The 25,367-nt window shown below is 38.5% G+C and overlaps 1 protein-coding gene across 2 annotated transcripts; it reads left to right on the top strand.

Annotated features, from left to right (window-relative positions):
- Window positions 1-304: 304 nt before the first annotated feature.
- On the top strand, window positions 305-25,157 carry LOC133848002 (cartilage oligomeric matrix protein). Of its 2 annotated transcripts, XM_062283402.1 has the most exons (14): window positions 305-439; window positions 8,081-8,210; window positions 9,674-9,740; window positions 9,821-10,136; window positions 10,200-10,329; window positions 10,401-10,541; window positions 13,143-13,334; window positions 13,425-13,542; window positions 20,938-21,059; window positions 22,723-22,929; window positions 22,992-23,107; window positions 23,164-24,641; window positions 24,710-24,849; window positions 24,928-25,157. In XM_062283402.1, exons 2-14 carry the CDS (start codon window positions 8,126-8,128, stop codon window positions 24,996-24,998), a joined length of 3,183 nt encoding a protein of 1,060 aa, XP_062139386.1. In that variant the 5' UTR covers window positions 305-439; window positions 8,081-8,125; the 3' UTR covers window positions 24,999-25,157. The 2 variants fall into 2 exon arrangements, with proteins under 2 accessions (XP_062139386.1, XP_062139462.1); XM_062283478.1 differs by lacking the exons at window positions 22,723-22,929; window positions 22,992-23,107; window positions 23,164-24,641; window positions 24,710-24,849; window positions 24,928-25,157 and adding an exon at window positions 21,830-22,122.
- The last annotated feature ends 210 nt before the right edge of the window (window positions 25,158-25,367 follow it).

The raw sequence follows: 25,367 nt of genomic DNA, 5'->3' as shown, positions 1-25,367 counted from the left end.
CCGTTCGTTCTAATAAAATCAATCGAGAAGATCTTCGCGTGTGTAAAGTGTCTGTGTGTTGTTTATGCATGTTGTCTCTCTGAAAAAGGGTTTAAAATTTGTTTAATGCATCCGTTTTATTAACGATTTCTATAGAGTTGAATATATAGAAAAGAGTCTTCGATAAGTTTTGTTTGATCTTATACCAAGTGAATAAATATCCCGAAAATTTCAGGAAATTAAGTGTGTGGCAACAACTATAAAAATAACTCAAGTCAACTTTGTTGTTATTCTAAATACATTTACGTTGACAGCAATAAGTGGTGGCAGCATCATCTCAAGTTGCCCCTGTCTGAATTAAGTACAAGTCGAGTGAGTGAGAAGCGGCTACCTACCCATAGCTGTTGAAAGTCCAAGTGGCAAACGGAAACGTTAAACGTGCAACGTCCTTGACAAAGAGGTGAGTGTTAAGGCCATAAAACGTCGCTTTAAGTGGGTTAAACAAGTCATTGCATTTGGGTGGCAAGATGAAAGTGAAATTGAAAGTACAGGAAATTCCTGAGTATAGAGATTCAAAACTATGCGTTTTCAAAATTATAATTAATACACTATATTAAAATTTTGAGATGCATAACATTAATTTTAAAGAAGAAAATCTGAGTATTCAAATATTTCAACTCTCCCATTCTAACCGCCATAACTCAAATACTTTTGAAAACTCTCAGTTATCTGTAATTTTAGTCGTATTAATTGACCAATTTATGAATATAATTATGCGGCTGAGGAAAACTCGCATTTCACCGACTCCATATCTGATAATAAATCATGCTAATTGTTGTTGTAATTCAAACAGTATCGATACATATTAATTAGCCACACCCAGTTTGGCTACGGGCCAAACAACGTCTGTGCATTAATCTGAAGATCTCTGGCCTTATCTGGAATGGCGCCATAAATACCACAGCCTAGTCATAATCTATTAATTACCCGACTTTCCACACATTTTCAAAGCAGGTTGAACTTTACGAGTCGTATATTAAAGCAAATTAAAATGTTTTTTTTTTCTCAAGCGGAGGACAATTGGCTGCTATCAGAAATGGGGAAAAGAGAAAAAGATTTAGGATACTGGTTGTAGACTTTCAGAACTTTGACGTTTATTATGTTGTTGTCGTCATGAAATTTTTAAGTTATTGAGAAGATGTACTGAATGAAGAAATTCTAGTGCTTATAATGATATTTCAGTTACTCATTAAGTTGAACAGAAATAATAATCGGACTCGAAAATTAATAAAGATGAAAAGTACTCCATTTTTATAGAGTAGAAACGTAAATATTTTATTAGGTATTAGAACGGCAGCCACAATTTGTTTGGCATTTCCTTTTTGGCTTAAAGCGATTTTCTCCACTTTATTTTGCTCTAGCGACAATCTAACCAAATGCGAGCATGTTTCCAGCGTCTTTTTACAAATGAATACTTATAAATTTGTATAATATATTTATTTGATTTCGACATTCGCTGTTGCTGCTTGCTGCTTCAGTCAATTCAATTAAAAAACGCCCACTGTTGAAATTAGCATAACAATTTATAACTGCCTCGACGATGTCTCCTCAGAGAGTGTGGTTAGCTTGTTATTATTACTTTGTTTTTTTTTTTTTTTTATTATTTTGAATATATTAGCTATACAATTGTGGTTGATAGAGTTGGCCATATTTGGTGAGTGTGCCTCCGGCATTATTAAAACATAAATAATATTGCTGTTAATGATATTTCCGCTCCAAGTTATGAGTTCATAAACAAATGCAAATCAACTGGAAAATTGTGGCAAACAAATTAGCGCATCGTCTTGAGTAAAAGTCATGATCTGCTGATTCAGATTTAAATTCAGATTAGGCATACAAATTTTAATGCTTTGTATTGACTGCATTTCGGCACCAACATTAAATTTGCAATTCAAATCGAAATGGAGGTTTTTTGTTTTGATTGTCGGGCGTCAGATGTGATTCAAGTTCGGCTGAAACGAAACTTTATTTTAATGATTCATCAAAGTAAGTTAATAGCTTTTCGATTTTTGGCTTAATTACAGCATAAACATATTCTAAACCGTTTTGACAGGTTTTCAAAATAGTTGCCATTGTTTTTTTGTTTTCAAATTGAGAAACGTGGCGCCAATTTAAGCGCTTCACCGAACGCTTAAAATGTCATTTATAAAAAGTTGATTGGATGGCCTAACGTTTTTGCGGTTTGGTGTTAACTGAATTAAAACGCAATATTCCGTCTTGAGAATTGACTGGGTGTGTCTTAAGAAGCTACATAGATAATCACATGATTATATGGCTGTTAGATTTGTGACATATTCTATTGTTGTTTATGGCATTAATAATATGTTTACAGCCATTTTGTTTGCTGCCGATTGAAGAGCTGCGGAATTTGCTTAACTCAAGTTATGACTTTTTACGAAAATAAAAACTTGTTATATTACCATATAATTGGAAGATTTATTTTGATTTACAACACGGAATAAATGATGATACTGTTGATGTGGCTACACCTCTATAAAAATCTTTATAAATACAAAATTTAAAATTCTTTTGTTTGTCATATCAAAAGAATCCACAGACGACAGTTGAAATGATTATATAGAACACTAAAATGTTGGCTGCAATATAAATTTCAATAGAATTGTCATTTGCAAATGTGTTTTGTTATTTGTTGTTGGCGTATTTCAATGATATTTGAAAGCCATAATTTACCACCTTCTGCCCCAATTACACTGACAATTTATGCAGCTTTTTATCTGTTTTTATTTTTCTTATTCATTGCTTGTTTGATTGAGCCGCTTGGCAGGCGGCAATTACCATACCAGAAATCCGAAATCAGCACCGTACTCATATATATAATTGACAGACCTTTCAATATTATGAAATGAGACGGAAAAGGAGTGTGAAATCGGTTTGTGTAATAGCTGAATGGCCAACATTTCAGCTGTCAACTACTGCATTTTTCATGAAAATCCCACAACAAACAAAAAAAAACCAAAATTTAAATAGATTCGTAAAGACATCAATAGAAAAATATTGCATAGAAAAGCTGAATACAGAAATGTCAAAGTCAAGTGCTATTGAACTCGTTGGGATCTTGACACTTTTACATAAATACAAATTCCACTCAAATTGCGCCGGAAGTTATACAAAAATCTATTATGCTCGTGCCATAATGAAACCAATTTATCAGCCCAGCTCGAAGTCAAACTTAAATGCGAAGGCGACGGCGACGGTGATAGAAAATCGGTTCAGTTTTTTTCAATTAAAGTGAGGAAAAATAAGAAATATTAAACAAAAGCCAAAGAAAGTTTTGCTGCAAATGAAAATCCGTTGAAGAATTTCCCTAAGCGCAGCTTAGTTGCGTTTCCCTCTCTCTCTCACTCTTTTTCCGTTTCTCTATCTTTCTCGCACTCTTCATCGATCTATCTCCAAGTCTGTGTATCTCACTGGGGCCGGGTCTTGAGATGCGTAGGCGCCGAGCGTCGTTTCTTTCCGTGTCAAACCAGCAACTGACAGCAGGTTTGCCAGCAGTTTCAGCTCCAACTTGGAGCTCAACTTGGAAGCTGAGTTTGAGTTTTCGGTTGAGCATTTAAACGCGGCTGATTTGATTTCAGTGACACGACGCCTGGGGCGACGACTACGACGACTACGACGACGTCGACGACGAGCGCGAAAAACTTGTCCTACCCACACGCCACACAACCTCAAAGCCTCTCATGGCAAAACTGAGTTGCAGTAGCAGCAGCGATCGCGTTTTTTGCGCTCTTTTCCATCGCCCTGGGGGACTTGGGGCACATGTTGCATGCTGGCAACTGATGCCGCAGTCAAAATATTTGAATTTCTAATGCCATACCGAGGGCTGTCCCAACTATCAGTAAATGCAGATGAGTCATGTTGATGTTGTTCTTGTCTTTATCGGCTACAACTTCATTATGAAAATCACAAAAACAATCATAAATTTATAGTTTATCTTGCGGCCTTCAGACATTGATTGTAAAGCATAAATATTCTGTAAAATATTGCTTAGTTATTATATCAAAACAATAACTTTAAACAAATGTATTATATAAACAATATTAATATGAACATGCTTGAATACATTTGCGATTAACAAAGAAAGATTGATTATTCGATCTGCCATTGGCAACTCAAAGCAAAGGCATTATCATAATTGAATATTAATTTTTATACCCGAGACTTATAGGGTAGCAAAAAATATATGTAACACGCAGAAGAAGCTATCTCTATCTATACATAAAGTCTATATATATTTTTGCGATCAGGATCAACTGCCGAGAAGTTAAAGCCAAGATCAATAGATCTTGGAGCCTATAAATTATAAATCTATTCTTTTTCACAGTACTTCATTATATGAAATATAATGATATGATATATTTTAGTATTTTGTCGGTATATAAATTTAGTATATTTGGTATATACTGGCACTTTTTTCTTTTATTGAGAATGATTAGCAGCTTTCTCTCTTTCGAGCGATTTTTTACTTGTTATGAAATAAAAAATAAAACCATTTTTCATCTTTTGTTCAAGGAAGGAATTTTGTGAAATAACTTAACTATTTTGGAGTAATACCTGCATAGGGTTTTAATCTTATTTTTATCGAATGCCTTCGGAATTTACTTTAAAAGCAACCCGCTCGCAGTTTGCTTAGGGCGCTTGCCAGTTTCCATTTAATCTGATTGGAAATCTTTTCCGATAAGCATCAAATTTCCAATGATGATAAACAAGAAACGCCTTTTGTCATGATGCCGACAAACTTGTTCGATCGATCGACTTAGATCAACAGAGATCTAACCCGGCCAGTGGGTGACAGTTTCTGTGGTCGACGTCGACGTGTTCGTCGTCGCGGCTTCCGTGTGCATTTGCCTTTGCTTAATTAAATGTCAATCATTGTACATATAGTCGCGTATATGCCTAAACCTCAGCATCATTGTTTTTGATTTGTGCGCTTTATTACGTTGATGGGAGACGGCGTCTCAATGGCGACGCGCTGTCATCCATTTGAAGACGTATTGGGATTAAGCTGACTACGTGGGCGCTGGACAGAGATCTGTCTTCGTATGCACCGGGAGGCATTAAAAAGTATTTAATAAATTTTGGACTGGGGATTATGAGTTTAATGCCATAGTGCGTGCAGACTTTGGGGACTTTTTAGAGTATTCGATTGACATTTGGTGGGAAAGGTTCTTAGCAGTCTCAGTAGCATTTTACTATGAACTATCCGTTTATACGTTTCGATGAGCACGTAAAGTGATTTACCTGATTTGTGTATAACCCCTTTGGAGTACTTGGAAATGAGCTATGATCTTATAAGATCTAATCCTGTTATCTACTGTGAGAATAAATGAAGCCTGTTATTTGAAAATGCCTTGAACTTGTGGTATTCTTCTTGGATTTCTGTAGATTATTGAAAATTTGCTAAAGCATCAGAATCTGAGTCTACAAATCATAATTAGAAGTCAATAGGTCGCATAGCACATGAAGCTATATATCAATATGTCCCAATGCCTCTTACTCTCATAAATAACGTACATTTATTTTCCAAACTTTTGCTAGAAATGTGCTGTTATTTATGTACTCTTTTGGTTGACGTTAATATCGAAGGTACTACATCAATATTTATTTCTCTTTCACCAGCAGTTTGAGCTAAGTACATAATCCCAATTATTCCTTAATATAATCCTAAGTCTCAATAAACTCTGTCAAGTGGCACATAAAAACCTTAAACTACTTTGAAAAGCTCTCAGCTCGAGAGTGCAGATTCAACGAACTGGTAAAGTCTGTTGTAACATTCGCAATTGCGAATATAACCATAAATGGCATATGTTTTGTGCCTGTGACTCAGTGACATTGTAGAGAGCGTGTCTAAAACATGGCTAGAACCAGATGAACGGAAAGAGAGAAAGAGAGACACAGAGGCAGAGATGGCTACAGTCTAACTGCCACTATAAATCCATAACTGTCACTCAAGTTTTTTGTGAACCAGTATTGGCAGAAGTTCTAGAGTTCTTGTCTTTTAAGGCCATAACGACATTGCTATTGCCGCGACCGTTACCACATTCCTGGGACCCCTTTATAGCCAAGTTAAAAAGGCCGTGTGGCTGTGAAGATGACCACATTTCTTGTGTTTATAACAAAAAATAGGAAAATAGAAAAAATTGTCTAGTAGAACTAAGATTTACCAACTAGATTTATGTCGTACTTATTTGTTGGTGCTCTACAAGTGGTTTATAACACTTCCCGATCCAACTTTGTGTTTTACGATTGCTCCTACCTTAATGCCAATTAATGTGCACTTACTTGGCCTTTTATTTTATTACATCGATCGTTAAATTTTTGTGTATTTCCAACAAAATTTATTAGTTAGTGAAACTATAGCACAGCTTCCAGGTTGTAGGTTCCAACTTCCATCCGAGAGTTATAAAGTTGTTGCTCTTGAAGGCTTTGATCACCGAGAGATTTAAGCACCCGATAACAAATTGCTTCAATTCACGGTAGCACTTGTTGTGGTTGGCAACGGGTTTATTTATTGGGCACTGGAATTAGAAGCGTGTTTGAAGAAATTGCAGGGAATGTGGTAATGGAGCAATAAGATAAACAGTTGACTAGCTAAAAGCACGATTTATGGCTTGTAATTGAAATGAGATGGCCAAGTCGGAGATCAACTAATACACAACTTACACATGCATTAATTATGGTTGAAGAAAAACAGAAAGAATATTCAATAAGTTTATTACCCACCAGAGATGCGATGTTTGTCCAGAGGATGTACTATATTTTGCTAACATTGTGTATTCTAATTTGCGTATTGGAATTTTAAAACGGAAATAAGTTTCAGCAAATGCCACGGAAATCGTAAAACTTCTAAGTTATCAGACTCTTTAATGTTATCCAGCTGCGTGAAGAGTTATTCTCGTCTCTTTTATTAATATTTAAAATAAGAATGCCATATCTCTCGCATCAGATCCAAGTGAAATAGAGTCAGAAACACATAAAAAAGTGCCACAAAAGAAATCTTCATCTTCCTCACCCGCTTCCGCTGAGTGACCGCACCTGAAAAAGCAGCGCAGAGAAGGAAAAAAAAGCTTAAATTCCAAAAACACATCAACTAAACATTTATTTAACTAACACGATCCGACGAAAGAATGATTGCAAAAATCCAACATAAATCTCGGGAAACTGAAAATCAACAGAAGTGGAAAAAAAAGAATAAAAAAAAACTTAAGCTGCAAATGCTTTATTACGCCCACAGATGGCCGCATATATGAAAGATATACATAGTTAGCCAGATAGACAGATAAAGAAACAGAGAAATATATATATTTAGTACTCGTATATATAGGTGATACCGGAGCAACACTTCCGGCCCGAAAAGAGAGCAAGATATTTGTTTTGTGCAGAAGAAAATGCGTGTTGAGAATCTGAAAAATGTCGAATACATTTCATTTAAATTTTTATTTTATATTTTTCTTTACTGGTTACAACAATTTAATTTGAATTTTATTTATTATTTTTATGCGATTTTATGGGGCAGCCACAATGCATTTTATGGGCTTTTATTTTTAAACATAAATAAACAACCACCGACTGAGCGTCTTCTGTCTACATTTTGTTGCGTTGAATTGGGTATATGCATTTTATTAAGAAGTTCAATTAAAAATAAAAAAAAGGAAAATTAAAAAAAAAAATGCAAATTATTAATTTAGTTTTAAATATTTTAAATGTATTTTCCAACTTATATTTTTTTTTGCCTTATACTATTTAGTAAGAAATTGGAAATATGAAAATATATATTATAATTGATATTATTTAATGTTAATAAAATAATTATTTCATTTTATATATAATATAAATACGTATCAATGTGACTTCTTTAAATTTTATAGTATTTACAAAGTCAATACATTTTCAATATCACTTAAAATATTGTATTCTTTTAATGTATGTTATTTAGTTTTTAAAAAGATAGGGTATATAAACTTTTACATGCTGACATTCATTGATTTTCTCTTGTTTGCTATGCACTTTATTTATATTACAGCGGACGCAGGCACAAATCAGATCGAAGTGAAGACGAGTCGAGGCGATGAATTGGTCGCGCGTGTTGCTAGTTGGATTGGCCGCATTGGGCCTGGCGATTGTGGAGGTTGCATCACTCTCACTGGATCCAGGTAGGTGGTGCAGTGCCGCACATTGCAGCATTCCCGCATTATGTTTACCGTTGTGTTTATGGGCAAACACGCGATAGCCAGACCACACCAGACAAGAGTGAGGGGCCGCAGGGTAAATATTTGCCGGACAGTTGGCATCGCCCAAAAAATCAACTCAAATAGCGATTTATGTAAATCAGAAAATGCCAAGTAAACGTCAACGTTTGCAACGCCGTCCGTCTCTTGTCATTTATAAGCAATGCTGTTGCATTTGCGGCTTGTTGTCGACCTCCCTGCTCCATAAATGGCGTTGGCGTTGCCCGATCACGAGCTGACCAAGCTGCAATTGCAATTGCAATTCATAGTCATAGAAGCAGTCGCGATCGCCATGTGGAGTCCAACTCCAACTCCAACTGAGTGTGGCACGATATCGTGAAGGTCACTTCACATACGCCTGTCAAAGCACAGCTCCTACACATGACAAATAACTGCACAAATGCGTGAAATTCTACATACTTACACATGATGTCTTTGGGTCTTGAGTCTTTTCGATCTCTTGTGCAAATATGTCATGTATCTGCTTGCTTTCCACTTTTCTGTTTTCAGTTTTCAGTTTTCAATTTTTCTTTTTCTTCCTTCTTCAGTTTTGTTTTTTTTTGGGTCAACATGCGGCTGGATTAGCCGTTCAGTTGCTGACCAAAATAAACAGCTCAAAGTGTTGTAATCATCACTGGCAGGCGCGAAAACTGATAGAGCAAGTGCCAAAGATTTTTCCGTCTAGGATTAGCAAACAATGTCCACTGGCAGTGTTTGATTTTTTCCATGTTGATTTTGTAATCGATACGTGTAAATGCCTATCACTTGCAAAGCGGAAGTTTGTCTAGGCTGAAAAGATATCATGATAATATGAGTATATAAAAAAACAGGCAGAAAAAAACAGATATTCTACAAATCAATCATAGGGCTTAAAAATATAGAAATATGTTGCAGAAAATTTTTAAAATAAACACATGACTTTATAAATCAAAAAAGCAACTTAAAAATGTAATGGAAAAAACATTAAAGATTGTTATAAAAGAAAGGAAAATGTGTTAGATTAGTTCTCAAGTTTATTAGCAAGTTATTAGTTATAAACTAAATATTATTGTACACTTAAAGTGATTATAATCTTAACATGTAATGAAAACTAATTTGAAAGTATTATAGTTGAACTGAGAGAACCGTGTAAGATGTCTTCGAGTTAAAAGTTGTAATCAGAATTAAAATGAAGGGAACACACTTGAGCTAGTTAAAGCAAAATTAAACTGTAAATAGATTATTTTTAAAATTGATCAGCAAGCGTAAAAGACAGTTAAGACCAATAACATAAATATTCCTCTGTAAGAAAGGTTTGTTATCTTGTCTTATTCCTCACCTTGAATTCACTTCCCCGATATTGAAAGGTTTAACATTCCTACTATCTTATCTCTCTTGTCATGTTGCAGTTGCCTCTGCCGAGTTGGAGCAGTTCATCAGGAAAGGCGATGTCGTCATATCCACTCGACACATCAGGTAAATTGCAGCTTAGCCTTGATGATGAGCTTATCAGTTGTTTAACAACTTGTTGCACACACTTTTCAACCGCATTTCAGGCCACGCCGCAAGCTGCACATTTCGATTGAGGCGCTGTTCATGATTGACTTTCCCATGTTGAAGCATAAGATGTCCTTCTTCCTGGATCGCAAGCAACAACGCGTTACGCTCGACATAAGCGCCAATGGTGCAACCGAGTCACGCAACTTTGACATACCCAATATCAATGAGACGAGCACCATTCGATCTTTGGCCCTGCAGTTTGCCAAGAATAGAATCACATTGTTTGTGGACTGCAAGGCGAGCACCTACCACGATATCGACATGAGTTTGGCCAAGCTCTATACTCAAATGGACGATCCAGTAATCAAGCTGGTGAGTGTAGCCATCTCTTGAAAGACAAACAGATCTTACTTAGACCTAATGTTTGCTTCACAGTTCAGAGAACGCAAATATCCACTGCACTTCGATGCAGACATGGAGCACTCGCTGCAACGTGCCAACTGCCAGAAGGGACTGCATCGTCGTGGCAATCGTCGCATGCTGCGGAACAAGATCAGCGAGCGTGGTAAGTTATCGATCAGTTGTGGGTTGCTCTTCAGCCCACCATACTCCTAATATTCTCCTTCTTCATTGCAGAGAAGAACAAGAAACGCGATGTGCGCAGCAATTGGTATCACGAGCCAACTCTGGCCCGGGACGGTGTCGATCAACGACAACACGAAATACCTACAGACGTGGAACGTGGCGATATTCCCGTCATGCATGGCGATTGTGAAGGTAGGCTATAATACTCCCTTTTTTGTGTACTTGCCAGTTAAGTCAGAAAGCAAGTCGATGACACTCGACGCTTTTGGGGCGTGTCTAGACTTTTGACAGCATTTCAGTGGGCCATCAACAGCTGTGATTTTTTGGGTGGGACGGTGGCCTTTATGAGGCGTTGCACTTAACTTATCTTTCTGCGGAGATGTTGGCGTTTGTGTCAGTCAAGGTACATAATTCAATTAAGCCAAAATTGTAAAGAGTTGGAAGCGTTTTTTTTCGGTGGGATAGCACTTGGCTTAAAGGCGTCTTAAAATACAGAGGCAGTTGATATCGTGTTGTATCTTAAAAATATGTACTAAAAAGATTTTGTTTTTCAGGTAACTAGTAACTTAGTAACCCCTAATGTAATGAAAGTTCGATTAAAAAATTATATTTAGTAGTGAAATTTTTCAGCGATCGAATTCGCGGAAGTTGGGCTTTTTGAAATTCAACTGTGATATATGTCTCCTTCTATAGTTAAGTGAAAAGGAATACTTTAAAATGCTGTATAAGAAAAGGGAATAACGTAAGATCCGGATTAATAATTGCTTACAGCCATTAGCAATTAATAATTTACGATTTACCTGTAAGTCGACGTTGTGAACAATTGTCAATTGTTCGATGAAGCTAAGCTCGTTTTTTTATGTCCATCTATCTATCTCCCAGCCGTCGTCTCTGTGCTTACCCTTTCTGAATCTGTATAAGGCTAGAGCAATAAGTGTCGTTACTTAATGCGATAATGCCATGCAAATCTGCAGCCAATTAATTACACTGCTCGTATATGGCTATATAAGCATTACGAGTAGATATCTATATACGATTGCGAGCACAAACATATGTACACGTATGTGAGTACCCACATGTTGATCTGCCAATAAGTCGCAGCTAAGTGACAGAGAAACAAGCATGGATCGCCCACTGAAAAGACAACACTAATGAACCCAGAGATATGCCAAAGCCAAAGCCAAAGATACAAAACCCGTGAATAAGCTCGAGCACTCGTTTGGTCCGGAGTCGAGAGACTGAGACTGCGTTCGGGTTTTGGGTTTGGGTTTCGATGTTTGAGTGCTGTTGAGTGCAGTTTCATTCGATGTCGACCCAAGCATAATTATTATTTATCTAGCTCAGTGCAAAACGCCAAATTGGTAGCACGCTCTGTACCCCCACACACACTCCACACACACACACATACACACACACTTACATTCATTCACACACTCATGGGATAGGCGGCATATGGTAAATCGCAAAGGCAAACGTAATGAATGACGCCGTCGAGATGGAAACGAAGGTTGCACACACCACAAACAAGATCGTAGATCGCAGCGTGTACAACCCAAGTTCCCCTCCCCTTCCTTCACTGCACCCCTATATGCATGTGCTCCCCTTCCTCCTTTCATGGCAGCAACGGATGCGTTTGGGCGGCGGCGGCGTTTTCAATGTTGACAAAACTCACTCAAACAGCTAAAAAGACACACGGACAGCCGAACGGACGGATAAAATGAAACCGTTGAAACATTGGACTAGTTTAGTTATCTGTTGTCGAGTGCCGAGCATGGCGTCATGCAACACCTATATACGAGTATATGAGATTTAGAGATGAGCCAAGAGCTTATTAGCACACTTTTAACAGAGGCTTAGCCAAAAGCTACTTACCTCAATAACTGCAGAGAAAAAGAGTGTAAAAGACATATGCAAGCAATGTGAATCATTTAATATCATTTATTGATGACTCAGAGGTCGTAAAAAAGCAGTGTCTTAATAAATTTTTTATTTTTTACGATCAACTTTAGTTCAAAATAAAACAAGAGTTCAGAATTCGTGGATTTATTCTAGAACACATCATCAATATTAATGCTGTGAAATTTTATGATATATAGAAAATTAACTGTCAAGATTTGCTAGAATATACAAATTATGTTATAGTTAGTAACGAAATAAAAGTTTATCAAAATATAGCTGTAAATATTAATGTTAATGAAGAGCAATAAAACAAGAGCATTGCATATGTTGGATCAATTAATGAATGATTCAAGTGATTAATTATGCAATAAATACAAGTTAACAATTAAATAAACTTTTTTATAACCTTAACTGTGATTTAAAATGCTAGTCACAGATCGTGACTGTGGCGGTAACTGTGATTCATCGTGAACGTGGGGGGAGAAGCATCTCTGAGTGCGGTGAGATCGAATTGGGTGCTCAACTCCGTTGTCGCAATGCATTAAAGAGCGCTAAAACGCGGCGCATTAGCAGCTGGATATTGAGGCCCAAGTCTCTGTGGGTTCAGGCTTAGAGTCGTCCAAGCGGCAAAGCGGATTAGGTTGCAATCAGGAATTGCTCGGTGAGGCTCGATGGCCACAGAGGGGCGATTGCTCAAAATGAGTGCGATTTTAGCATTGGTTAGGCCTTAATCTTGTCAGACGCCTGAACGCTTCCCACACACACTCACACACATACTATGTACACACACTTATATAAATTTAAACGCTTATACTGCAACTGCAGCTCATGAATTATTGTTGCTTTATTTAAACTCTTATTTTTTTGTTTGCGCCTTTGTGCTCATTGTTCCAGACGCCCTCGCAAGATCGCTGAGTGATCTCTTGGCATTGGTTAAGCTGCTGCGTGAAGACGTCGCCCACCAGCGTCAGGAGATTGCCTACTTGCGCATGCTCTTGGAGAACTGTGCGGGCTGCAAGGAGCCAAGTGGCGATAATAACATCAGACTCGAGCCCAACTGTCGCACTGCGAATCCTTGTTATCCTGGTAAGTGAGACGCACCCAGCTTCAAGTGCAACTTCAACTTCAACTCTAACTCTCAACTCAACGATCAACTGCAACTCTTACTGCCCACAGGCGTTGATTGCCATGATAGTGCCTCGGGACCCAGGTGCGGCCGTTGTCCTGCCGGCCTCATTGGCGATGGCAAACTCTGCAAACCGGGCGTCAGCTGCGCCGACAGACCCTGCTTTCTGTAAGTAAAATTGCATGACAAGAATTAACCTTAACTTGAGTTTCTTTTATATGTATGTTACGAGTCAGTCCCATATATCCCACAACCAGCAGACTGTTGTCCTCACTGTTGTTAATGGGCGTGGCCGTTGCATCCATGTTAATTGTATTTGTCATGCTCTTCTCTTGACGTAGATGGACGCCCGACGCTTGAAAGGCGCCGCCACACGCAAAATGTCGTTCAGAAGATCCACGCTCTCTCTCTCTTCTCTTTCCTGTAGATGGCAATTATTTGCATATAGCCTTAATGGCAATTTGATGTTGTTTATGGCTTAATGATGCAGCCAAGCGAAGCTTTTTTCTGAAGACTTTCATATCTATGATTGAGAAGTGTTTGCCCATTGACATCTCAATTCATCTTCACACTGAATGATACCTGGAATGAAAAAGAGCGCAGAGAATGACAGTCTTCGCAATGCCATTAGTTAGGCTTGATAGACCCTTATGACAAGTGCTTAGATCCCAGACTCTTGATATGCCAATCGCAGAGTCACATTCAGAGTCGCAGTAACAGTCGCAGTATGCAAAATGCCTAATCCCCTGTCGGATTAAGAGCTTAGCACAACAATTCTTGATACTCCACTTAATGCCATTCAAAGTTGATCACTTTAAGCATAAATCTTCTTCAGCAGAATGGCTTAATTTAACCGCTCTTTATGGGCTACTTTATGCCATTAACTAAGCTGATAAGAAAAGCTATATTGAGTAGAATTCCTCAAATCTGTAACTGCGACTTACAATTTACACATATTTTCTCTGTAGCATAACAATTAGTGGCACTTAGGAGTTTGACTCTATATAGGAAATGACAGATTTTAAAATATTTTCTTATGTTAGAGCTTGCTAACTATTACAAATATTATTAAACTTCTGAAGTTTAAACATACCCTCCTAAGTCAAAAGCACGTTCTAAGCACGATTTAATTTTATGAACAAATAAAAGACACTTCTTTTAAGACACCCGCTGACATGATGACTACTTTGAATCACAGCTGGAAGTAGCTCCATTTCCTTAGAATCCAAGACTCTTGCCGTTTTGCGGAACCTGGTCGAAAATGCACCCACAGCCCATATGAAGTTTAGTCTTTCAACCGGAAGAGAACTGAAGAGCAGCAGGTTCTTGCTGAGTTTCTAAGTGTCCAAGTCTATTAGACTATTATGCATAAGACCCACAGCAGAATGCTACAGAATATTGACTAATAAAAACATCAATTCTAATGGTTGACTAAAATTTGAATAGACATGTCATAAATATGTTAAACAAAACTATAACGGTTGTAGAGATGAAAGATATTTTGTAGAAATTGTTGAACAAAATGCAACAAAACCGTTTGCAATAATGTATTGACAGTATGAAAGAAGACATAGGTGAAGCAGAAGCTATAGCTACGAGTATAGCCTGAGGTCGGTCGGTAAGTTGTGAGGTCTGGACCACAAATGGCACTTGAAACTGACGCATAAATTAGTTAAATATGCCATGTGTGGGGAACCCGCACAGAGCCAGAACAGTGACTGCGAGTGGAAGAGAATTGAGAACCGACTGACTTCATTGTGTCAAAACACTTAAAGTGATTTCGGTCTGTGAAATGTGAGAACCCTAAACCCGATGCTGTTCATAGCGCAGCACTCGACACAACAAGTGAGCGCCTGGCCACGCGCAGGGGAAGCAGCTCTTGGCCATAAATTTGTGTAAATTATTGAAAACGGGCAACAGTTGTATCTGAGTGTTTGTGTGTGTGTATTGTAGGTGTCTATGCCTGGGTGCGCCCTGGGCAAAGCGACCCTATTTTAATTTGCATAAAATTGTTTTAAATGTTGTCAGCATCGCCGACTCGTTACTGTCATCTTTCATTATCGATGAAATGTGGCCAATGCGTGTGGCAAACGGATAAGCTCGCACTCTTACACACACACAAGTATACACAAGTCACATACCACAGTTCAAACAATAGCCATCTTGCCCCCCGCAACACCATCATTTTAATTTAGAACCCATGAAATGGTGTTTGTAGCCGGCGTCATAGTTAAACATGGTCAACGCTTTGTTTGCCTGACATCTCGTGAGTCCGAGTTTGAATGGCCAAGATCAATTCTATTAAAATGCCATAAAACTTGAGCTAATGACATGCACACCTGTTGATCCTTTGTTGTGCGCTCTGTCTAACATTATCATCGGCCAACACAAGGGCTTGGTCCGACCAAATCATATTCATTGTGCCCACCAAACTGTTAATGAACATTGATCTCTGCTCTGCGATGGGATACCACAACAATATCAGTTTACTTACTAAATGTTGTTTTTGGAGAATATAATAGTAAATGGGACAGGCTTACAAAGAACTTTGAACAGTCATACTTTCACTACTTCATATGATTTTTGATCATAATATGTTAGTTTAATTTACACAATTTTATTATGCGACTCCTTTTATTGGCAGAACATGCAACATAGAATTTTCCAATTAAAAATGAGTTATGTACTAATTAAATAATCTTGAACTTACATTGCAGAGTTTTTGTCTTATATAATATTAGAAGTTATTTCTATAGATTATAAACATATTAAAGTTAAGAATAGAGGCGTATATCAAAATGTTATGCATTAAGTTTTGCATTTCCTCCAATAATATTTACGATGAGAATAAAATCAAAACATTTAACGAAAAGTGCAATAGGATTGACTTCATTTATCTAGTTATAATTTCTATCCCATTTCCAAACGGATGTCAATCTATATTTATAAGGTCAGACATTTCTATTATTACCCTATTGCTCAGCAGGTGAGTTGCACTTTCCATTTCCCAAAGTGAGCTGTCCTACTAAATCTTAAACCCTCCGCACAAGTTACCCTAACTAGAAAAGCCAATCATTGCTTAGCCGGAGGCAACATCCAACCAGCCATCAAAAGTTTCACTGCTTTTCAACGCACAATCTAAAAAGACTGAGATTGAGATTGAGACTGAGGAGTGAAGCTGTTGTTGAATTTAAATTATGCGTATGATGAAATAATCAGCAATGCAATCAAGCGAGTGAGAAAGAGAGATTATATTACGCTGGCCAAGATTGAGATTTAGATAGAGATTTTGGATGCTGATTCGAGCTGCAAACACATGAGGCATGCAGTATTCAGCTTGCAACATGTGTATACACATGTTGTGAACAATTTTAGTGGAGAGAATTCCATTTGATTATGGCAACTTTCCCACAGATTCTTAGGCCTGGTCCAAAACAAAACGTTTACAGCAAACATTTGACTGGTAAAAGCAGCTCCTCCACAACAAAGACAGACTGAGAAAGAGATGGAGACGGTCTGTGAGCGAGCGAGCGAGTGAGTGTGAGAGAGAGGGGAGGGCAGCTGGTTCACAGCAACATCAAAGTTCGGTGGAACGCATATCTCAGCCGCGAATCGAGTTCGCCTACGCACCGAAAAAAGCAACAGCCACGCCGCAAAAGTGGAGCCATTGATTCCAAGTCAACGTTGTCGTTGTTGCAACTGCTGCGCTTGCTTTTGTTGTTGTTGCTGCTTTTGTGTTGACTGTGTCGCCGTGCGCCGGGACTGAGCCAGCGTTTGACTGCTTGAATTCAAATTAATAGCCAACTGGCTCTGGCTGCTCGTTTGGTTCGTTGCCCGTACTGTGCCGTGTGCCGCACAGTGGGGAAAAATGCAAGAAAAGTATTTAATATTCAAAATCCATTTCTTGGAGTAGTACAATAAATTAGAACAGCGTTATTTGTGTTAGCATTGACATTATTAAATGTATAAGTAATTTATTTAATTTTTGGATTCTATAAAATTAATTTCAAACAATTCTTTGACAGGTTCAATAAAGATTTATCTACTTGTATTGAACACTACACAAATTTCTTCTATTCTAAAAATAATACCACATTCTTTAAAATTGTTTTTTCAACACTCTTTAAAAAATAGAATACATTAAATGAGCTAAACTTTGTTTAATGCTGTCACTGTATGGTGAGTGCAGGCGCTGCAATGAAAACAAAAACAAGCCAAGTCAAGACCAAGTTGAGACCAAGCCCGGACTCGAACTGAAGTTAGAGTAAAGACTGTAGCTGAAGCTGGAGCCAGCAGACAACCTACTGCCAACCTCACAGATAAGTGGCCTGTGGCAAAATAAACGCCGCTTTATGGCAGTTTGTTGTAGTTTGTCCAAGACTTGCGCCACATGGCTGCTCTTGTTGTTGTTGTCGTTGCGATGGATGCATCAACTCCTTTAAGGGAGAGCCTGGGCAGTGGAGTAAAGTGTTTCTGTTGTTAGGAGTAAGTGGTATGCATTTGCATGGCATGCGCTACCATTAGATGCAATTTGGGTGGGATAAATGCGACCAGCAATCGCAGCTCCAATAATAGATAACAATCTGGAGAGCATTATTCAATGATTGGCGAAAAGAAAGGAAGAGAACGTTATAGAAATGGGTTCAGCACGTCTTCTAAAAGCGAAATTTATTGAGATCTATAGGCAAGCGATGACAAATAATTTCAATTTAGCATGAACTGTGAAATCAGATTGTGAAGTGTGAAAGAAATTATTGTTGAATGTGAATAAGTTTTAAGGATAAATGGTGTAGAAGACTCACTTTAATGTTAAGGTATGTGGGCTTCACAATTTTAGTTAAAATGAATAAAGCTTGAGTAAAAACTAAGTTATTCTTTAATAATTGCTTGAAAGAAATTTTTAAAAAGAGCCTAGTCATTATTTATATTGTTGTGTATGCAATTGAGTTTAGACATTAATATCAATTTAGTTATACGAGATTGAAATGTTCTGAAATAATTTTTATTGTAATCTTTTTTCTATAAACTATAAAATATTCAAATGATCACAGCTTGAAGTCAACATTTTTTTCTGTGAGTGTAACATTTTGTTGCATTCCTTTCGTTCCTTTTATTGTTATACATATAAGCATACACGCATATATAATCGCTCATATTCAGAAGCTCATCGCTTGAGCCATCTTTTACTCAGCTAAAGGCTTAAATCAGCCCTCATGTCATGAAGTTTTGTGGCTCATTTCGCGTTAGCCAAATGGAAATGGCCTAAAAGCTTCTTTGCATGACTTCAAATCCATGTTCGCACATTACTCAGTCCGTTGTCTGTCGCACTCGTGTCCCGAGGTCCGTGTCTAAAGGTTTTGTGTCTTTTGGGTGGTGCCTGGCAAAGTGTTTGAACTGGACTCAAGCAGAGGAGCCAAAGGAGGAGCACAAAACACGGCAAGAGCGTCTGCAGTCCAGTCCAGGCAGCAGCAAATTGGAATTATGAATTATGAATGCGTGGTTAATAAAAAGAACGAGGAATAACACCAACAACAAGACGACCAAGACAAACGGCAAGTGGGTTCGTCATGCTAACTGCTTGAATGGAGTGGGATGCAACTGCCGATGAGGGAAGCAGTGGTGAAGCGGGTAGGGATGGCAGGCCAGGGCGGTGGCAGAAATGCTAATGCGTTCCTCGATGCGCTTGGCTAACTATTTTCCCAGCACTCAAACGAAGCCGATGCTGATCTCAAGACCCGGCTCCTCCAGTCAAGACAATATGGTCGACTGAACTGAAACAAAGCAGAAAAGCGCAAAGTGCCGGACACAACGAAAAAAAACCCCTACGCAACATTTTGTGGCACCACAACAAACGCACACACTAACTCTCTTCACCTCTGTGACTTTACCCCTGACACTTTGAGATGGAGTCTGGACATGGACGTGAACATGGACAGCAACAGCGCCGCCTCATCGCGATGCCGCTTGCCACTTAAGTACTTAACACTTTTTTGCTAATTGCGCGTTGCCGCCAAATGCTTCTACCAAAATATTGACGAACGCACACACACTCACACACAATTTTAACAAGTGTTGTTGGCCATCAACTCACAGCGTAAGTCCTACAGCACTTGAGTTCCTATTGCGCCGCAATTCTGTACAGTGAACACTCAATAAATAAAACTATTCAAAAGATTCGTATGATATAGAAATCTGTTAAATTCTTTTATACATTTATACTCTGCCCAAGCTCTATTTATAGAGTGTTCTCTGCACTTCTGAACATTTGATGTGGGAGCTAAAATACTTTGTATAATCATCTGCCATATAGGGCACTACTTGTAGTTGTCTACTTTGTCTATTCGACAGTTGTCGTTTGATGTGGTTGTTCTACATTTCCTGCTTTTGAAAATCGAGAAATACTATTTGAAACTAGAACTGCTGTAACTTTGTTTATTTGGATGTATCTCCGTGATATGAATTTTTGAACACCATTGCTACAATTATTTTTATTTAGAAAAACTAAAGGCAAAACTAATTTTAGATATCATAAAATGGCTGTTAACTTTAATGAGAATAATTCGGAGCAATATTTATGGGAACCTGACGGTTCAGTGCTTTAGCCTGCAACTTCACTTGGCCCTTGGACTGCCCACATGGTCTAGACTATAGACGTTAGTGGATCTATGTCTTTTGACTTGAAGTCTGTGGGCTTAGTCGTAAAATATGACAACAAATGGCTTCTGGGTCAGTTGGACACAGTAGTTGGCTAGTTGTTGTTCTTCAGGCGAAATTCGCGACGAGCGATTGCCAATGAGTTATGTCCTGGGAGAGTTTTGCAACTGTGGCAAAGTTAACCGTAAAAGCCGAATGCGAACTAATGTCCATGTCATGATATGTAAATGTAAATATTATGTGGAGAAGCCATAAGCGAATCCCACACTCTACTCGCTCGACCATAAAGAGAAATTTACATTCGAGCCAACCAGCCAAGCAGCCAGCCAGCTTGTAACTGCACTTTTGTTTTGGCCATGGGCCATTTGAATGGACATCATTGAACTACAACCGAAAAGAAACCTGGTCTCTTCTTCTTTTATTTATTTTGTACGCAACGGCTTTTAATAACCTTTTCTTGTAATTGTAATTTGTTTTCTCTGCGGCCCTCCTTCGCTCTTCCTGTGCAGCATATACGAAAAACAACCCGAACATGAACCTCAAAACCAAAGCCATGCCCAAAATCCAAGTTGGAACCCCTCAAACCTCAAACACATGGTCATTGGCTGCGCTTTGTCGGTGCTTTTGTGTCCCAGGGAGAGGGTCTGATTCTACTGTAACCTTTTCTTGTGTTCCCGTGTTTCCCTGTGTCCCCAGCTGAAACATCATTAATAAATTTGCCTTTTGTATGGTTACTCGGTTATTTCTACAACCTTTTGTTGGTCCCAGCTATGAGTATTTGTTCCTGACTGTCAGTCAGTATTAATAATAGTAAACAATAACAACATATGCATATCTTACTATTTATACTATTTCCACATACTACGAATATACCTCTAAACTGGACTTTTTACCCCCCCCGTTTTGCAGAGGCGTTCAGTGTCACGATACTGTGAACGGTGCCCAGTGTGACTCCTGTCCGGTTGGCTATGAAGGTGATGGACGCACATGTTCGATACGTAATCCTTGTCTGGACACACCATGCCCCTCAGGTAAGTCAATAAACAACAACGAACTGTTCATGTGTGTGTGAGTGTTGTTCTTTTTAGCGGTCTGTTTGACTTTTTGATTAGTTCAGGTCTCAAGTAGTGAAGTTTTTTTTTGGGAGCCACGTTTTGTTCTCTCTGATTTTTATGGCTAATTTGAGTTTGTCGTGCCTTGAGCTACAGTCAGATGTGTGGGTAGTTTAAACAACTTGAAAGTTTGGTTTGAAGATGAGTAAAATATAATAATACTTTATGTATGAAGATACAGTACATTCAAATAAAAGCAATTGCCAGACAAAGTCTCTTTTACGACAGAGAACTTTTCAGTATAAATATTTATTGTGGTTCTCATTTAGATTTAATTCTGATTTTTCTTAGTCATGACAAAACTGAAATGCCATAAGCATTTCCTGGTAGCGCACACAATTCACACGATTGTTTGATTTATTAATGTGCAGTTTGGAGCTCAAAAGAAATCGCCGTAGCCTTTTGATTGAAAATCCCTTGAAAATTATAGGTTACCTGGGCAATTTTCAATGAATGTGTGAAACAAGGCTGCTAATTAGAGTGCAGATCGGACAGAAAGAGAGACACAAAGTTGAAGGTAGGGTACTTAGTCATATTTGAGGCGTGCTGGAATGTTATACCCTATATGGGAAGTTGGCTAATTGAATTCGGTTAAATAATAAAGAGTGAAGAGCAGTGGGTGGAATTCGCTTAATTTGTTCTTAAAATATAAACACGATATTAATGCATAAATACATTCTCGTTATTAGGCAACATTTTAGTGCCCACACATAACGTGCAACACTATCAGAGGCAGAGCCAGTTCTCGGCACGCAAATACTCGGTTGTAACAAACTGAATCAGAGCACAGCACCTATAATTTAATTATAAATTCTTAACGTACTTAGAGTGACAGAGAGCACATCATAAATCACTTAATAAATATAGTCATAAGTCGTAAGCTCTATGATTGGCAAATCGAGTCTATTCAAAGTATTATCGTCCTGTAACAATAGAACTCTTCAACTACTTACAAAATACAATTAAAATTATTTAAATAAAATTCTAAAGAAAAATATAAAACTTTAAAATAATGGACTAAAACCATAAAGAAAGAACTTCTTCTAATACTCTGTGACCCAACCCATCCAGAAAGTGGAGTTTATAAGCGTGTTACGAAAATTTGCCCATTTCCCCTCTGTAAAATGAAACGTGAATAAAAATTATACGATACTTTTCCAAAAAAAGAAATAAAAATCTAAATAAAGTTGTTTTATTTGAGCAATAAACGAATTTAATGAGCTGCGTTTTGGATACAATTTTTGGTAAATAAATTTCCTTTTTTTCTATCTATCAAAATCATATTTCATATGCCTATATATCTCTATTATCGAATTTCATTGCGCTTCATGTTTATTCACTATCATTTTCTGGTCTTGCTTTTGAAAACATACCTGTTACGCGTTTTACTTTCGTTGCATTGGCGATACAGTTATGTTTTAGCATAGGTGAATAATATTATAACAACTAATTCTTTAATCTTCTGCAAACATAACCTAACAATTTGCTAACTTAACATCACTTTTTTATGTAAACCTAATCATTTCTTATAATTTATATGCTTTATTAAACATCTTTTTTATAATTTAATTTATTTCAACAGGTGTCGAGTGCATTGAGTTAGGCTTCTCGCCCTATTTCCAGTGCATTTCTTGTCCGCGTGGCCACAAAATCAATGGCACAACCTGCCACGATGTGGACGAATGTTCTCTCTATAGACCTTGCGATGAATCCGCTTCCTGCAGTAACCTAAATCCCGGCTTCCGCTGTGGTCCTTGCCCGCCAGGCTTTGATGGCATTCATGCTCATGGTAGGACAAGAAAATATTTATATTATGTTGAATTGCATAACTAATTTGTTATTTACTATCAGGCTATTCTGCTGACTATTTGGCCGTAGGATTTCAAAAGCAAACTTGTGAAGATATTAATGAATGCAAAATGGGTTTCTTCAGATGCCCAGAACATTCCATTTGTCAGAACACAGTTGTAAGTATAGGATGGGAAGCAATTTCTTCAGCAGCAGATTTAACATTTTATTTTAGGGATCCTACAGCTGTCAGTGCATCGATGGTTATGTTGCCAATGGCACTTTTAGCTGCCTGTCTGCTGCAGATCTCTGCCCCGATGGCAGCGTGTGCTCGAGGAATGCGGAATGCGTGCCCACGGATAGCTATCACTATCAATGTCGCTGCAGCGTTGGTTGGGCGGGCAACGGAAAGATCTGTGGACGTGATCGCGATTTGGATGGCTGGCCAGATGAGTCGCTTAACTGTGCGGAGCCGCACTGCAGGCGGGATAATTGTCCTGACTTGCCAAACTCGGGTCAGGAGGATGCGGACTTGGATGGCATTGGCGATGCCTGCGATGATGATGCGGACAGTGATCAAGTGGTCAACAGCAAGGACAACTGTCCATTTGCCTACAACAGCGATCAGTTGGACTCGGATCACGATGGCATTGGCGATGCCTGTGACAATTGTGTTTTCATTTCGAACCGTCGGCAACTGGATGCGGATGAGGATGGCATGGGCAACGAGTGTGACGATGATATGGACAATGATTCCGTCGTCAATCAGTATGACAATTGTCCACATGACAGTAATCCCAATCAATCGGATATGGACAATGATGGTGTGGGCGATGTGTGTGACAATTGCCCCACAATTCCGAATCCCGCACAAGAGGATCGGGACATGGATCTGGTGGGAGATGCATGCGATAGCGACATCGATGGTGATGACGATGGTATACAGGACTCGGAAGATAATTGTCCAATGGTCAGCAATTCTGATCAGCTGGATACGGATTTCGATGGCAAGGGCGATGCCTGTGACGATGACATGGATGGCGATGGAATTCCTAACTATAGAGACAACTGTCCACTGGCTAAAAACCCCGACCAACTCGATGCAAATCGTAATGGCAAAGGTGACATCTGCGAAGATGATGAGGATGACGATGGCACTCCAAATATCATCGATAATTGCCCAAATAACTCGATGATACATCGCACAGATTTCCGAACTATACGCTCGGTTATGCTCGATCCCGAGGGCGATGCTCAGCTTGATCCCAACTGGGAGGTGCATGGAAATGGTTCCGAGATTACACAAACTTTAAACTCCGATCCCGGACTGGTAGTAGGCAGTGATTCCTTTGGAGGCGTTGACTTTGAGGGAACTTTCTACATCAATGATGATACGGACGATGACTATGTGGGATTTATTTTCAGTTATCAGAGCAATCGCAAGTTCTATGTGGTGCAGTGGAAGAAGGGAACTCAAACCTATTGGCAATCGTCACCATTCCGCGCCTCCGCCGAGCCAGGGGTGCAGATAAAGCTCATTGACAGCAATACGGGACCGGGATCCATGTTGCGCAATAGTTTGTGGCATGCTGGCGATACACCAGGACAGGCTAGACTACTCTGGAAGGATCCGATGAATGCCGGCTGGAAGGAGAAGACCTCATACAGATGGTCCCTGGTGCATCGACCCGCGATCGGTCTCATCCGACTGCGGTAAGTTTTTGTAGAAAATGAAATGGATGGAAACTAATGAAGCAACATATTTTGCATTTCGCTTTTAGCATGTATGAGGGAGCCCGTTTGATTCTGGACTCGCACAATGTCTACGATGCCACGCTTACCCTGAAGGGCGGTCGCTTGGGCGTTTTCTGTTTTTCGCAAGAGATGATTATATGGTCGGATCTGGTTTACAAATGCAACAGTGAGTACTCGTTTTGGCCCTCTGGCAATGGTCCTTTGCCCACTCTGCAACCCATCATCTCTTTCTCTTTCGTCATAGCTCGTGTACCGCCCCTTATCTACAACGAACTGCCAACTCACCTGAAGCTCAAGGTGGAACTGGAGAACTGAACCGTTGAAGTTCCAGTCGTTGTTGTTCTTTAACCCAGTTTGACCTAAGCAAAAAAAAGTATCTGCCATAAATCTTAACCAAATTAACTAAGTACTTATTTATTTGTGTGCTGCGATGCATCCTTAAATATTATACAATAAATACAAAAATATCTAAAACAAACCTAACTGTTCGGCATTACAGACCATTTATAATACTGTAGGTTGAAAAATAGAAAAATGGCATTATAATATTAAGAATTGGTTTCTTCTTCGGAAATAATATAATAAATAACATATAGATGGATTTTTGTATTGATTCATGAATCGAGTTCTCCGATAAGAATATAAATTTTACAGATGTTCCAATTTAAATTTTAGAATTTTTAC

This window comes from Drosophila sulfurigaster, chromosome 2L (genome assembly GCF_023558435.1).
Source record: "Drosophila sulfurigaster albostrigata strain 15112-1811.04 chromosome 2L, ASM2355843v2, whole genome shotgun sequence".
NCBI classification, from domain to species: domain Eukaryota; kingdom Metazoa; phylum Arthropoda; class Insecta; order Diptera; family Drosophilidae; genus Drosophila; species Drosophila sulfurigaster.
Note: the sequence above shows the minus strand (reverse complement) of the source record. Positions and strands in the feature narration are given on the sequence as shown.

Excerpts from the sequence above, each read along its gene's own strand:
- LOC133848002 (XM_062283402.1), top strand. The coding sequence starts at position 8,126 with ATGAATTGGTCGCGCGTGTTGCTAGTTGGATTGGCCGCATTGGGCCTG. Across the intron at positions 8,211-9,673 it reads ATCACTCTCACTGGATCCAG|TTGCCTCTGCCGAGTTGGAG; the intron begins GTAGGTGGTGCA and ends GTCATGTTGCAG. Across the intron at positions 9,741-9,820 it reads ATATCCACTCGACACATCAG|GCCACGCCGCAAGCTGCACA; the intron begins GTAAATTGCAGC and ends ACCGCATTTCAG.